Below are 17,051 nucleotides of genomic sequence, written 5' to 3' on the forward strand. Positions count from 1 at the left end.
GCTAAGTAAAAATCCTAAATTCAGGCATGTGGCATTTTTCCCCTGTGTATATTACAACAGAGTTCAGATGCACCAAGTGTAAACAGAACAACATGAAGATAACTAGAAAGGAACATATTCGCCTCCTAAATTAAAACTGTTGCCCTTGCAGCAGACTCCCATGAGTTCACATGCAGGAAGGATCCAGTTTAACTTGACTGAGAAGGATGTGATTAATGTGTATGCCAGCAGAAGATAAGGCTTCAATATTTTTTTCCTACTTCACAAGGAAGAAAAGAGGTGGGGCTCTTCAAACCCTCACTCTGTGAGAACTCAGAATTGGATGAAAAAATCCAAAACAAAGAAAATTACAAAAGACAATTACCAAACACAGACAAAATGGGGAAAAAAGGCTGAGGTGAAGCTACTTTATCACTTTAACCAAGCTTGGAACTCCAAAAGAAAGTTTAATTTCAAAGCAGTGGCTGCAGAAACATTGTCTCATGCTGTTAGCTCAGCTCCTGCAACTGTATCAGTACAGATCTTACTTGATAGGCAGACATATTGTGGAAGACCTATGAAATTTAAAACACTTTAGCAACGTAACCCCTATTGGCCAAAAGATATGAAATAAATAAATGTGGGATCAGCCTGATGGCAACAGAAGTAGATTAGTACCAAAGTCTGACTACAGTGTCAAAGTAGGGGCCTGGGTCACAAGAACAATTCAGAAAATACCCTGGTCAGAGCTGCTGGATGCTTTAGCCACCCCCAACCTGGAAGTCCCCTTCATGTTGATACTCCCAGGGATACTCAGGTGCTCCAGCTTGAACATACAGGTTTCTATGCTCCGTGGCAAATCCACAGTAGTGGATCCAATGCAAGTTCCCCAACAGGCCCAAACGCATTTAAAACAGGAGGGAAAAATCTCAGTTGGAACCTTACACATAGTCAGCCTAGGTAACAGCGAGATGTCATTCACTGCTTTTCTGACAGGTTGCTTGTTAGAGCTGCTTATCACCTGCTCCAGCGTGGGTCCCTTCCCCGGGGTGCAGCCCCTCAGGAGCAGCCTGCTCCAGCGTGGGTCCCCCACGGGGTCCCCAGCCCTGCCAGCAAACCTGCTTCAGCCTGGGCTCCTCTCCCCACGGGGCCACAGCTCCTGCCAGGAGCCTGCTCCAGCGCGGGCTTCCCACGGGGTCACAGCCTCCTTGGGGCACATCCCCCTGCTCTGGCTGCATCTCACCTTATATTAAATCATAGAATCATAGAATCATAGAATAGTTTAGGTTGGAAAAGACCTTTAAGATCATCCAGTCCAACCATTAACCTACACTATCAAGTCCACACTAAACCAATCAAGGGTAGACTAGACTAAACCATGTCCCCAAGTGCCACATCTACCCGTTTTTTGAACGCTTCCAGGAATGGTCACTCCACCACCTCTCTGGGCAGCCTCTTCCAATGCTTGACTACTCCTTCTGTGAAGAAATTTTTCCTAATATCCAACCTAAACCTCCCCTGGTGCAGCTTAAGCCCATTTCTTCTCGTCCTATCGCTAACTACGTGGGAGAAGAGCCCAACACCCACCTCACTACAACCTCCTTTCAGGCAGTTGTAGAGAGCAATAAGGTCTCCCCTCAGCCTCCTCTTCTCCAGGCAAAACAACCCCAGTTCCCTCAGCCGCTCCTCATCAGGCCTGTGCTCCAGACCCTTCACCAGCTTCGTTGCCCTTCTCTGAACACGCTCCAGCACCTCAATGTCTTTCTTGTACTGAGGGGCCCAAAACTGGACACAGTATTCCAGGTGCGGCCTCACCAGTGCCGAGTCCAGGGGGACAATCACCTCCCTGCTCCTGCTGGCCACACTATTTCTGATGCAAGCCAGGATGCTGTTGGCCTTCTTGGCCACCTGGGCACACTGCTGGCTCATGTTCAGCTGGCTGCCGACCAACACCCCCAGGTCCTTTTCGGCCAGGCAGCTTTCCAGCCACTCTTCCCCAAGCCTGTAGCGTTGCATGGGGTTGTTGTGACCCAAGTGCAGGACCCGGCACTTGGCCTTGTTAAACCTCACACAGTTGGCCGCGGCCCATCGGTCCAGCCTGTTCAGGTCCCTCTGCAGGGCCTTCCTACCCTCCAGCAGATCGACACTCCCACCCAAATCACCCAAATCATAAGCTATTCAAAAAGAGTCTTTGTCCTCTTGTGAAGGTACAATTTACACAACAGAAAAGGACATTACAACAGTGTTAATTACGTGACATTCATTAAAACTGGCTTATGTAAGCTATGAAATTAAAGCCAGGAGAGAGAATTGTGATCATCTGGATTATTTACTGTTTTTCCAGCAGAACGAAGGAACACAGACTGTCTAAAATGCCACAAAATGTCTAGCGCAGGGTTTCATCTCCTCAACTAGACACTTCCACACAAAAACTGTTACATGCACTTAGGGTCTGGGAAAGCTTCATGATATTTTCAGGAGGTGCTCCAAGCGCCGGAGCAGAGATTCCCCTGCAGCCCCTGGTGCAGCCCCTGCTGAGGCAGCTGTGCCCCTGCACCCATGGGGGCCCACGGGGGAGAGAGATCCACCTGAGCCCGGGGAGGAGCCCACGCTGGAGCAGGGGGATGTGCCCCAAGGAGGCTGTGACCCCGTGGGAAGCCCGCGCTGGAGCAGGCTCCTGGCAGGAGCTGTGGCCCCATGGGGAGAGGAGCCCAGGCTGGAGCAGGTTTGCTGGCAGGGCTGGGGACTCCACGGGGGACCCACGCTGGAGCAGGCTGCTCCTGAGGGGCTGCAGCCCGGGGAAGGGACCCACGCTGGAGCAGTTCGTGAAGAACTGCAGCCTGTGGGAAGGACTCATGTTGGAGAAGTTCATGGAGGACTGTCTCCTGTGAGAGGGACCCCACGCTGGAGCAGGGGCAGAGTGTGAGGAGCCCTCCCCTGAGGAGGAAGGAGCGGCAGAGACAAGGTGTGACGGACTGACTGCAACCCCCATTCCCCATCCTCCTGCGTTGCTTGGGGAAGGAGGTAGAGAAAATGGTGAGTGAAGTTAAGCTTGGGAAGAAGGTGTTTTAAGATTTGTTTTTTCTCATTACCCTACTCAGTTTTGATTGGTAATAAATTGGTAAAAATTGGTAAAAAAAAATTAACACTGATTTTCCCGAAGTCAAGTCTGCTTTGTCTGTGATGCTAATTGGTAAATGATCTCTCCCTGTCCTTAACTTGACCCACGAGCTTTTTCGTTATATTTTCTCTCCTCTGTCCAGTTGAGAAGGGGAGCGACAGAGCAGCTTTGGTGGGCACCTGGCATCCAGCCAGGGTCAATCCACCACACAAGCCAAAACCTTCTTGGCAGCAAGCTAAAGTAGTAACAGAGTGCTGTGGAAAGTCTTTGAAATTGGATTGCACCAGTTAAGGGGAAAAGTAAGGGAAGCTGGTGTACAACTGACAAAGGTTGGCGTACACATGGTGGACATGGTGATTAAGTCTCCAGAGCCCTGAAACATCAGCTCTTTTTTGTGCGGTGTTTACAAGAGGCTGTTTGTTTTCTTTTTTTTAAAGTCCTGGTTTGTTTAGGACAAACACAAGAAAGTCTTGCAGAGAATGCACTGTTTCATGACTCTATTTGAAGTTATTTTGCCCAGGACACCTATAGCAACCAATGGAAGGTGAAAGAAAATTTGAAGCTGAGATGGAAGGAAAACTCTCAGATGTGTTTCAGTGCAGCAGGTAACACTGGCTGGACAAAACTGGAAGCAGTTTTGCTTCCACCTACCCTCAGTCATACAATGATGATGTCAGATAAGATCAGCACAGGATTCGGCCAACTCCCTGCTTAGATGAGTGTTCCCAGGAGAGCCTGCCTATCTGAGGAAGCCAGGATTTTTTTAAGTTAGAGTTTAGCAGCAAGAAAACACTTCAAATGCTGTTAATGGAGTGTAAGAATGAAGTTGCAAACATTAAAGACATCACAGACCACAGGGGAGACATGTAACTCTAGACTGAAATTCTGGCTGCTGAGAAAACAGGTGAAAACGGTCAAAAAGCTTTTTAAGCCACAGAAAAAAATATTTCCTTGATATTTGAGGATTTTGCAAAACATCACTGAAACCCAGGATGTTCCAGAGGAAATATATCAGGCTCAACAACACAGCATTTTCAAGGTAAGTGGTTTGTCTGTATTTCGATTTGAAATATGGCATGGACACACCATAGGCCCACCTTCCAGTGTGCAGGAAGCATTTGATTCATGATTCTTAATGCCCTTTAAAAGCAGACCTTCTGCAACAAATGCACATGCAGAACTACCAGTTCTGTAGCACTGCCCCAGAGAGGACACGAACAGAACCAAGGCTGTACCCTGCAGCAGTACACATGAGCAACGGAGAGGACTGGAATCCCAATTTCAGTGACAGGCAACTGCAGAAAATGGTTTATGAGTTTGGCTTTGGACTAAGCCTTAGGTTAGCAATAAATTGGTTTGTTTTACTGGGAGACCTTCTGAAAAAGTCTTTTTTTACCAATCATATTTTCTTTCATCAGAAATTTTCCTGGAAGTCTGTCTGCTCCTGGTTCACCTTCAATGGTGTATTTGTTAGATGAAAATGAAACAATACCTGCAATTTAGGAAACCTATTCAGAACTGCCAATAACTGTGCAAATGCAACACACATGCTGAAAAACACTACTGGCGAACAACATGTAAAGCCCAACCTTGAGCTTCACTTCAGTAACTGCTTTATTTTTTTATAAAAAACCTATATTACTAGCTTCTACTGGATAATGTACACCTTACATTTATGCATACACCAAGAATCAAACTGCATGGTAATAACCGTTACCCCTGTATTTGGTAACTAGCTGTTACAAAGCAAGTTATAAGGCAGAGGCATCGATTCTGTCTCCACAATACAGGGCAGTTCAATACTAAACCTGCTGAGGTATTACTTCCTCAGCGTGGTTCCTGGTACACTTACCATGCAGACCTGAGTTTGGAAGCAGTAAAGCCACATTTGTACAGTGGAATAGCTCTGCTTATTGGGCACAGTCATGCCTGCAGGCCCAAACATGCAGCTCCACACTATACTACTGTACTGCTTATTCTGCAGTTGACACTGGAAAAGATGGTTTAGGTCTATCCCAAACAATTAGTATAGATGTCACTTCAACTGCTTTTCTTAATGCAATGTCTTTCCAGGAATTTGGCTACTTACACTCACAGCCATTATCACCAGAGCTTTGCAAAAACAATCTATGTATAGAGGAGAACCACTGCCTTTGTGTACACACAAAACGCAACACCTGCATATGGAGGCACACCAGATTTTTCTCTCTAATTAATTAAAAGACTTATAATTCAGTGACTTCTTGCCCTCATAAAGGTTTTTCATAGGTCTGTAAATTTGACTTTTTATATAAGATACTAAACAATTTGTAGCTTTGTACCTGTGTTATAAACCGGAACCCAGTGGTAGAATTCATTCTGGTAGGGAACTGTATCAAATTCACTGCACTGCATCTGACGAAAGGTTGGCAAGCCTTTGCGACAGGGGCTAATGTTACACATGCGATAGCGTTTCCTTTCTCCAGTGCAGTAGTCTCCTCCAAACTGTGGTCTAAAAAGGAACATTGAGATCAGGACGTGAGATTCTGGGTAAAAAATAGTTTTAGAAGACCAATGACTTTCAGGTTCCAATGGGATAATAAGGTGAATCTGAATCCTTGATAGGGTAGAGATACTGTTCACATGTTCAAGTACCCAAACATGTCAGTATGGAGCAGAGGTCTAGACAAACTCTGTATCCCAAATAAGTGTTTCTTATGTTGCCTGGCTGAACTCACAACAAATTACCTTATCATATGAACTCCCCCAAAATACCATATTTTCCAGAATGTTTGACAGTACTTCCAGAAAAGCCCAGTAATTTCTGCTGTTAGGCACCCTCTTAGTGATTTCTGAAAATGAGATGTAGGGTCTTCATGAACTCAGACATGTATTAGAAAATTCTGCCTTTCATGTTCTGTACCTCTCAATTCAAGCCTCTGAACATCAAACAAAGCTGGTGACTAGAACAAAACATGAAAGGTGAGTCCTTGATCTCCCTCAGGAACAGAGTGCTACCTATTGTTCTCACCCAATGTTTGAGGACATTTATTTATTTATGGCACTATTATTAAAGCAACATTTCTATTATTTCTGCAAAGCCTGAATGCTAAATAACAGGATTTTTGTTATTTTGTGCAGAAATAAGCTCCATGGAGGGTAAGGATTAAAGAACAAGACGATGATTGTAAAAGGTGAGCCAACTGAATTTTACACAGGTATGCTTAACTGGGAAGGACAGGTGTTCAGTGTCTGTCTCGCAGTGGCACCTGCTGATAACAGTCTCATAGAAAAGAGTTTCCAGCATCGTAAGTACCTCAAAGGTCTTGAATAAAAGGTAAGAAAAGATTGTGCACTCAGCTTACTCTGGGTTATCGCATGGTCTCTCTGCACTCTGAACTCCTGCCCCACATGTTCTTGTGCAATGGGACCAGGATGACCAAACTCCCCATCCGCCATGGATTGCTTCAGGAGTCTTGCCTACTGTAATGCACTCACCAGAGAAGCACCACTGAAGAGAGAAAGGACAAACAGCTTAAGGTCATTGTTGCAGGAAAATGTTATTATGAATTATTTGTTATTTCAGTCCCTGAAGGTCAAAAACTTAAGTGGAAATTTAAATGGAGATGTCACAGGATGCCCCTCCTTCACACTAAACAATGGCGGAGCTACTCATGGTTCCTCCGCCACCCTTTTGCAGGCAGCGCAGCTTGCAGGCAGCATGGCTCACAGTCACCTTGTTTTCTCCACACCGTGTTCCATCCGCAGCTGCATCCAGTTTGGAGCGGCAGGAGCCTTTCACTGAGCACCAGAGTGTTTGGCAAAGGTTCTGGAAAAGAAAGAAAACTGCAGCAGTCTGAAGCAGAGCTGAACTCCTATGCCTAAGATTTTCAAAAGTTTCCCATGGTTTTGTACACCCGTTTACAAAGCCTTATAAGGGCTGTATTTCTAGAGGCAGATGTTCAGGGTTTTCCAGAAGTTAGGACCCACCAAGAGTCCAAATTTAGGTACTCCTCATTAGCATACAAGGAGGGACTATTTGACAAATACAAAACAGTATGTTCTATCCATTGAATTACCTAAACTATGTGAGTTTAAATATTCTCCTCATTGGCTGCTCAGCTCCCAGCTACACATAGGAAGAATAGCTTTAAAAAGTTTGGGCACTACTGTTTACAGCAAAGGTGAACACAGTTTGTATTATTTTCATTTGATAAGTACTAATGAATCCAGTGTTCAATTTTGCATTGCTGTCTGCCCAAAAACATACAGTGAAATCCAAAACGGTTAGAGAAGCTGGCCAGGTAAGTAAAAACAAGTCATGTCTCCAAGTACCACAGCCAAGTTGAATATTCATGGAGGTCCCCAAACTGGATGAGGAAAAAGAGGTCAAACACAGGTCTCTTAAAACATCAGCCAAGCAAACAGCAATGGAATGGCCTAAAAGAAGCAGTCCAGGCTAGCTGGCAGAGAAAAAAGCGTAGTGGGCTGGAAGAGTAAGGACTCTGGTTAGTGAATGCTTGCATATTAACTTACTTAGAAACTGGTGCCAGTTTAATGCAATTTACGTACATTGCCAGTAAAGCACAGCATTCCAGCTGCTGCTCCCTATGCAGTGGTCAAGTCCACAGAAGGGATAGAAACTCCTGAGAGTCAACAAAGCTAACAGGGCAAGAAACATTACAGCTACCTTATAACAAGTCTTCTTCACTCTATCAGAACTATCCTTAGAGAGTGAGGACAGACACCGAGGGCTACTCCCCCCTCCTCAGTTCACATGCACACCAGCTTCTCTTTTGGTTCACATGCAGGAACCCTGCATGCCTGGAAACTCCTGAATGAGCAGGGCTTTGTGTGGAAGACCACTTCCAAGGTGGAGAAACCAGGAGTGTCAGAGAGACTGTGCACTCTCAATGGGAACAGCAGAAGCAAAAGCCCAGGGGCTCTGGGCTAGGTCTTGGCTGGGGCTGTTTGAACTGCAGAGTTCAGCACTGGGAGAGGGAACAGAGCTGGCAGCATCTACCTGTGAAGCAGGGACAGCTGTAAGTGTCATCAGAGAAAGGAGGATAAGAAGGATCCCAGTAGCAGCTCCCACTGGGATTCTCAGAGCAAACAACATGCCAGGTTTGGGAGCCAACACAGAAACTGCGTACTTGCAAAAATCCAGCCCCAGTGAGCTAGTGGCAACATTTGGCCAAGCATGAAATACAAAACTTGGCTGCTGGTTTCTGACCTGCTCCTACTTAAAATAGCTAAGCTTGGGTATTATCTGTTTTGAGAGAGTTGCCTTTTATTTACTTTCTGCATTGTGTATTCACCTTGGTTTTCATCTAGAACACCAGAAAGAAAGTTGATAGTACAGAACATCTCAAAGCACTCCAAATCTCCAGTTGGAATACAATGTCTAGGGCATTGCATCTCAGCTCATTTAGCTGTTTCTGGGCAATGTATTCAAGTCAAAGGTTGTTTTGCAGTTCCCTATTTATAGTTCAAGAGTAGCATTACTTAGCAACTCTTTGTGAAGCCATCGTTGTCAGGTTACTAAGGCAGAGCTACCCAAGTGTTCTGGCTGATGAATTTTCTTTCATTAGGAAATTCATCCTTTATTTTAACTCTTGTATATAGAATATGTTTTCTGCTTTTTAGTGTATGAAGTGCACTGCTGCACTGTGCTTCAGACACCAGAGAAAGGCACAGAAACTGAACACAGCTTTCCACTAACAGTTACATTTTTATGAGGTGCTCTCATAGATTTCAAAGTCAAGAGTTCAAGGAGGAAATTTTTTAGCTTTGCAAGAATTTTTCCATATTGATCTCCATGTATCAGAGCTTTTTTCCATCTTTAGGAATACTGGAATAACAACAGTGCAAGAAAAAGCAGTTTACTGTGTGCTTTTGGAGGTAACAGCCAGAAATTCATGACTTGACCACGGCCTCACTGCAAGGTAAGCGATTTTTATCATAAGCAATACAGTACACACTTTCCACCCAATCTATGAGATCAGGGTCTGAGGCTTAAAGAAAGCTGAGTCCAAAAAAAACCAGTTTCACTGAAGTCAGTCTAAGTTTTGGAGATAAAGAAAGGGCAATAAGATAAGGATTCTGAGCTCCTACAGCCTGTCCTATAGGAAGCTATGGATCTACCTACCACTTGGAAAATTCCTCCCTCTAATCCATATTTTGCTTTTCTTTTCCTTATTAGAGGGACAATATTTATGTACTTCACAAGATTCTTAGAGGACTTACTACCTAAATAATTTGTGGAAACCACTATCTGAATTACAAACCTCAGTCTTTGCTAAGTGTAATCACTGAACCCTGGGGCATCTCCAGCTAAATGCAGATTTTTCTCTCAAAAAGAATCTGTGGTTGAATTCAGTCAGACATTAAAAGTTACAGAACAAATGTAGCCTGGTCAGCGAGTGAGTGTTAAGTAAATTGTGGAAAGGCAAAGAACAGTCAGACCTCTTGGACAGAATGACTATACCAATCATTCCGTGTGCCAGGCAGACTATACTATTCACAATTCCTTTCCCTGCCAGTGCAGCTACCTGCAAAACACAGAACTTCCAGTAAAATGCAAAATGAGATGATACCAATTAATTTTCTGACATATGCCTAGCTGTAAAATTGGTTAATCAGGAGATGTCGAATGTAAAGGCCTACTAGGTTCAAATGCAAGGAGAGATAGAATGAACCAATACTGCAAAATTACACTTTAATTTTCGACCTGTACCAACAGACAAATTGCAGTAACTGAGGAAACTGGAACAGCAGGTAATGAAAGCAATCTTTCAATACCTGTTTCAGATTCAGGAGTTGCAATTGGTAATCATGTTATCTATTAAGGCTGAGAAGATTAATCAGAAATAATCTCCCTAATGGAAGGGTAGATGAGGATACACATAATTATCCAAATGGAATAAAGAGTCAACATCGGCAGTCCCCAATCCACAGCTGTGTGCAATACCTTGCTTAAAAAACACTCCAGCACTGCTGACAGCCATAACACCACTTCTGCCACAGCTGTGTTTAACAGGTCAAGCAAACTGGATGCTATCTGCAATGTTTGCTTCATATTGCTGCCCAAAACACAGCGAAAATTAGTGATCACTAAGCTAGACTAGCACTTGAAGCCACTGCTTCTGAACTGGTCTATGTAGAAAAATGCTGTACGGAGCCAAATAGCTCTGAACATGCTAGGTACAGTTAAAATACCATACCACTGCACCTTAGCTAATATAACCTGCTACACTGCAGTGGCTCCTGGCTCTTGTAGGGAGTTGTGCTGCTGTGACTATACTGCTTCCTTGCAACTCCACACAACACTGTTTTGCTATGCTATGAGACAGACCCCAGGTTACTGTGTAAATTACGCATTTCCATGGACTGAAATTTCCTTTAATTAGTTAGACCATCAAGAGTATGAAAAATCAGGACATATGGGAAGACAGCACGACCCTCATTTCTTCAGAAAACTCTTCCTGGAACTGAAGATTTGTTCCCAGAATGATTTGGTCAGTTGAAAACCATGAGCTCGAAGCATCTTATTTTTTAAAATGTGCTTTAAGCTGCATTGATAATTTACCTAAGATCAGTATTAAAAGCTGAAAACCAAAATGACTCCACCACTGAAAGACAGGCATTTAACAATAGATATGGGGCCAGATCCAGTAAAGGTCTTGAAAAATACAAGGCAAACAGTGCAACAACTCACTTCCAGAATCTGCAGAGCAGAATTAAAACAGTTTTAGGCAATGCCTGCACTGTACATCTAGCCTATGAGACTCTGAACATGCTGCATTTGTAGTTAGCAACCGAGGTTCACTGACTGCACTTCCACACTGTTCCAGAAGCTTAAGTTCTTATTAGGAGAATGAAGAAAAACACAGAGCACTTACGTCCACATCTTCACAGAAAGTAGCATTGGAACCATACTGAAGCTGGCACTGGTGATGCACATCATAAATCACTCCAGGAGCAATGATTGGGGACTTTAAAACTTCTTTTTGGGGGATATCATCCAGACAGAATCCCCACCCACGGCTAAAAGACAAAAAATGCATATTAGAAAAACCCTTACAACCACACTTTTTTGACACTTCTGTACAGACTTTCTGTATCTTATTCTTAATGGTAATTTTGCATATGGCCTTTGGAAATAATACTTCCAGATTCCAGTTAAGTTATGCTCAAGTGCTGCTAACAAAGAGCACTCCATCTAGTAAGGGAGGGTTTACAAAGGCAAAATATATCTTGTCAGTGGAAATATCATGAGGCCATTATGGTATGCAGAGTGGCTTCAGAGCACTCCACAGCCTCTGGTTAAAGTTATACCATATTGCTGCTCTTAAAAAGAACGTAATGAATTTGACCAAGTCAATGAAGTCAAGCACATGTCATTGTGGCCAAAGGCAAGGTCTATGATGTTCATAGGACATTCTTTCATAGCAAAGAAGCCATATGAAAATGTTTCTTTCTTCCTGATAACCATAAAAAACTACAGGTTGCACCAAACCTGAGCTGATATGACAAGACTTGAGTTCACTACCAGACAACAAGGATATAATGGAGCTTTTCCCAAATGTTAAGTGAGCAATAAGCTTGGGGTATGCTCTCTGTGGGAATTAACTCAAGCACACTATAACAACCTACATTTAGTAACATAATAATACAGGATTTATTTTAAACTCCGCATAAACGTCTCATACACAATTACACTCATTTCAAGGAAATGCTACAACCTGATCACTCACTCTAGGAAACGTGTGATGTATTCCTTGCTGCACTGCGACCAGGTGAGTGGAGTAGGATCATATTGCAACTGTCGGGACATAATATACGGGCGCTTTCCAACAGGCTCACAGTCATTCTCTTTTCCATCATGCTGAATACCAAAACTGGAGATAAAAACCAACATTTAATAATTTGTACCACAACACCTACCTACAGATTCCACACTGTGCTTAAAAACACACTGAGGTTGCTTCCTTCCCTGGTGAGCTGTAGACACCTATTTGCTAAAAAAACCCAACAAACCCTACAAAAGATCTACACTCCAACAGGCTTTCAAACATGTCTGTTATGTACAGCAATATTGTCCTGCACAAAATAAAGAAAAGACTATCAGAGACTATGCTCAGGGCTATTTTTAAGGCAGTCAAAACACTATTGCACAGTTGGGCCAGGAGTCACAGTTTAAACCTCAAAGTTATGTTAAAGCTGCTAAAGCTAAGAGCGCTTCCTAGCTCTTGGATCCCAGTTATTTCAGACTTGCACCAATTTAACTAAGATCAGGCTTTGTTACACTCTGTCTTATACTCTCTTATAATCACGTCTCTATTGCTTGTTTCTTTTTAAATCTCTTTTGATAGACTGAAACAGAGAGATTGTTTTCAAAATTACTGAATGTTCAGTGAATTTGCCTCCAACCTCTAATCCATCTTGCTACTTAGCTTTCTCAGACTGCCTTACAAATAGATCTCCATAGCAGGTCTTCCCAATATGGTTCTCTCCAGCTTCTCTGGCTTATTAAGAAATTTCTTTGTTCAACAGCTTGTAAAAGTCATAAACATAAAAAACTTCGGGCAGGATTCAACTGACTAAACATACATCCCTCCACATCACCTCATCGTGAAGGAGATTATCTGAAATAATAATATACAAAGACATTGATATATGATGATGTTGACACCTACACTGTTAACACCTGAAGGTGTGTAAGCCCTTGTATGAAAGAGCACTGAAAACTGACTCAGGTCATGATTCAGTCACAGATCAGACAAAGTGAGTTCAAACTACTTAAGACTTTGTTTCCGGAAAATGTAATTGTACCATGATTCAAATGTTCCAAAAGCAGGGCACAATTTCAGTCAGAATCAACTCCAGTAATGGGTCTGAAGCATAAAAGCAAGTGTGTCCCCCTGCTGACAGGCTCTTTTCCATGAACAGGGTCTGTTGACAGAGGAAGCTGCGCACATCTAGAGGGACAGTATGGGGAGGAGTTGACTTTTGGCATTTGTCTAAGGAATAGGTGCATGGCTTGCTTCTCATCTTTTGTTCATCTGTTCTTACAGACTTTTATTGTCCATACTTGAACTTTTTAACATACATACTCTAACCTGGCTTGAGGGAAGGATGGTTTTATGTTAACAACAAACCCTAGAGCATTCAGTTTTCTTTGTGGGGACAATTCTTACAGGCAAGGCCCTGCACCACTCCTGCAAAGGCAAGTATAGCAGTACTCTCACAGCATCCAAAGGACAGTGAGTTACCAGCCACCCAGGCTAGACCAGGAGAAGGTCACACACAGCTCTTATGGGGAAGAAGTGTCTTCTGATAACTAGTGTTAACAAAAAAAGCTCCCTGTCAGCAAGAGGTTGTGGGAACCAAGTAACTAAACGCAAAGTACCCAGATCCAGTTGTAATGATTTCCGTATTGTTATGTTTACACTATCATACTATTATACTATTTCCTTTCTGGCAATTGAGGGGTTGAATAAAGAAAGGCCAATTAATGGATCAATACTGGAGTATCTTTCTATCAGATTAGTATTATTATTATTATTATATACCATCGGGAAATACAGACTTCATCCTGACTGGTGTTTGGGCACATAATGAAAGTAATGTGATTGTAGATACAGCAGTGAACGCATCACCTAGCCAGGCACCATGGTCCAGCTGAAAAGTGCAGGCGTTATAGGCAAACCGGAGTATCCATGAGTATTAACATAAAAACAATAAATTAAACTCAGCTAGGTCCCCCCCCACTTTCAACTATACCTGTGTCCAAGTTCATGAGCAATAGTGAAAGCCAATGGAAGGCCAGAATCTTCATTGATGTTACAGCTTCTGTGAGGTTGACACATGCCTGACAAATGAGACAAACCTAAGGTTTCACACGGACGATTCATGCCAGCACAAATGTCCTTTCTAGAATCACAAAAGAGATGTGCCATTAAAAGAGCTTAAAACCAACTGTAGGGTGTCACTGACATTAGGTGGTAAGTATATAACGTATATACTTATACATTATATACTCCATCTTACAATGTATCAGTGCCAATTTGTATTTTAAGCAAAGCATAGTGCTAACATTTTTATAAATATACATATGACAAAAACATGCACTTGTTCTACTACTACCATACCATACTGCTATAATTTGTAGCCAATATTTATGTTGCTGTAGTGCCTAAATATGTATGCTTACTGTCAACTTGCATAAGAAGAAGTTTTAAAACCTCCACCTCTGACAGCATTTTGAGGTATGGTTTATTAAACTCACCGCACCTCAGCTTCATTCAAGTGAACTGTTTGAAGCCTGTTTATTTGGAGAGGTAAACCATGCATCATTGTGACACTTCTTTTTCTCATTCTTATCTTAAGATTTGTTCACTGTCTTCCTTACTGCACCACTTGAGGGGTTTTTTTGTGTTGGGTTTTTTTGCCTGACAGACTTTAACTTAGGCCTTTGTTTTGCAGACCTTAGACCCAGTCTTTTCTCTCAGTTGTGTACAGATTGGATCCATTTTTATGGACCTGTAGAAGTTCTGTTTCATGCCCTGCCACAAACTCCCTGTGTGACCTCAGACATCACCTTTAAGTTTTCTGTGCCTCCCTTGCTCACACATAAAAAATTATTTTGTGTCCCCTTAAATACAGAAATAATATTTTAAAATCATACACTTTAAAGCTTAAAAATAAATGGCACTGTGTTCGCAACATACTCTTCCATTCTGAGCTGCACCTGTGTATTACTTTAGGATTTGTCATCATGGAGTTGTTCATCTACATGATACATTGTTTTGGTATATAGCCTCAAAGAAGAATAGAGAAGTGATTGAGCAAAAAATGAGATAGGATCAAGTGGCGAAAATGACCTGAGCTCTGCAAATTGCTAATCTCTCGGGACATACAGATCTCAATTTCCTGACTAAGATACATCTCTAATAAAACACCCACATAAAGTGTTATACATACTTTGAAAACAAATGAAAAACAGTCCCTTTAAAAGGTACAGCAGGTCTAACTTGAACCACACATTTTTATAACGTAGCTCATATTGTCTGCCTGTATGAGTGAGTGTCAGACACGCACACACTAGGTTATTTTTGCATTAACACTGTGTTTCAGAAACAGTGTGTCTTCATCAGACCACTTTACTGGTTTCTATGCAGGATGAACTAAATGATGGCACGAGTCTATAAAAAAACACCATCACCAAAAAAACACAACTAAACAATAGTCAGTCACAGCCACTGAACTGCTGTCATACCTGGTTAGAAGGACGGCCACGTCATGGTGTGTAGGGTTGACGTCACTCTTGGGATTGACACTCTTCTGCCATTTGCAGAAGCTGGCTAGTGTCTTATCAGCATGGTGAACTATCTTCAAACCTCGCTAGTGGGAAATGAAGGAAAATATTATTGTGAAAACCACACTGCATTGCATTAACATGTCATTGATGTTAGCTGTGAAGTTGGGTAATCTTTGAAATGCAACTGATTATGCTTTTGCCTAAAGCTAGAGCCATTATTAGGAGCAATGACGTCTATTTATCTAACATTGAATATTAAGTTAAAATGTTGATATTTTTGTAATTGGTGCAGTTAAAGTTAAAATTAAATGCAGAAATGTACAAATTTTTTGATAAGTGAGCTTCATTAGATCCAACACTGAACTGAAACTTTCAAACAAACATTTCATATTGTCTAGAAAGAAATATACCCTTAGAAGCATAATTGTTTCCTGAGCATGACACTGTTCACATAACATTGAGTGACAAGCTTGAGCATGAAGTCCCACACTAATTAGTCTTTACCTTCTCTATAGCTAGTTTACAGCAATTAGCATCTACTTAGTCCTCTTTTTTTTTTTTTGAAAGAGATATAAAAAGAAAAATGTGTGCTTGAGCTGCACAGTAACAGATTTACTTCAGAGACCTGCAAATACTCTAGCATTACACTTTATAATACATTTCAGGTAATGCTAGGTAATTAGATTATGAGTGATGATGCATAATTTCTGTTTCTCATCTAGTCTTCCTTGGCATACCATGTTCTTTTGACACTGGGGATATTCCATTTCCCCACTCCTAATTTGCCTGTTTTAATTACATTTTCCTTGGCAATTTTATGTAGAAATACCTGATTTTTTTTTATTCTAAAACCAGACATGCCAAAGATTAATAGATGAGTAAAATGAACACACTCTTTTAAGCAAATAAACCCTCCTCTCCATAATTACAGCTCAATGCATTGAACTCCCAAGTTTTACAAGTAACATTTTCAGGAAAATAAAAACCTTACCTCCTCCTCCTCGAAGAGGATGAGCCGGACCAGCACAATATGAATTGCATTGCCAATGCTTGGATCGTGGAACAACCCTGTGACCTGTGCCAGAGCCAGGAGGTATGAGATTAGCTGATTCCTCTATAGCAGAACAGGACTTTAGAGAGAAAATACGACATTTACTTCAAGCACACTGTTCATTTTGGGGTGGGAGTGTTGTTTGCTTTTTTAAATCCTCAATGAACTTCACTGGAAGTTTACTGAAATGCAATAAATGTTAGTACTACTGCAAAGGGCAGCTCTGCCAAATGCATGATGATACAAGATTTGGCAAAATTTACGAAGCTAAAGAGCAAAAGCACACACAAGATTATTTTCTGTCCATTTCCCTTTCAAGAAATTCAGAGTTCTTAAAAAACACTAGCAGACAAGAACGCAACATATAGAGTCACATAACACTGATGGAGAGGTCCACTCAGGGTGCAAAAAACCCAGCATATCAAATAGTTCTGGTTTGATTTGATAGGAATCAGTTTCTGCCACAACAAAGCAAAAATTAGTCAGTACTAGGCAAAGAGAAATTAGTTAAATGACGGATACTCTTGTGTTTTCACAGCACAGAAGAGGATGATAAGAACAAAAGCCAAGATAATAAATCCACTAAAAAAAGAATACAC

General features: G+C 42.0%; 1 protein-coding gene across 1 annotated transcript in view; it reads right to left on the bottom strand.

The window, feature by feature from the left end:
• ADAMTS12 (ADAM metallopeptidase with thrombospondin type 1 motif 12) overlaps positions 1 to 17,051 on the bottom strand; it is a 172,328-nt gene that overhangs the window by 62,006 nt on the left and 93,271 nt on the right. The window contains exons 5-12 of the mRNA XM_075726476.1: positions 16,393 to 16,476; positions 15,360 to 15,484; positions 13,865 to 14,014; positions 11,836 to 11,979; positions 10,981 to 11,125; positions 6,816 to 6,908; positions 6,445 to 6,590; positions 5,422 to 5,591 (exon numbers count right to left, since the gene is read on the bottom strand). Coding sequence (XP_075582591.1) covers positions 5,422 to 5,591; positions 6,445 to 6,590; positions 6,816 to 6,908; positions 10,981 to 11,125; positions 11,836 to 11,979; positions 13,865 to 14,014; positions 15,360 to 15,484; positions 16,393 to 16,476 — 1,057 coding nt within the window. The remainder of the gene's footprint in view (positions 1 to 5,421; positions 5,592 to 6,444; positions 6,591 to 6,815; positions 6,909 to 10,980; positions 11,126 to 11,835; positions 11,980 to 13,864; positions 14,015 to 15,359; positions 15,485 to 16,392; positions 16,477 to 17,051) is intronic.

The sequence above is a fragment of the Pelecanus crispus genome, chromosome Z, assembly GCF_030463565.1.
Source record: "Pelecanus crispus isolate bPelCri1 chromosome Z, bPelCri1.pri, whole genome shotgun sequence".
NCBI classification, from domain to species: domain Eukaryota; kingdom Metazoa; phylum Chordata; class Aves; order Pelecaniformes; family Pelecanidae; genus Pelecanus; species Pelecanus crispus.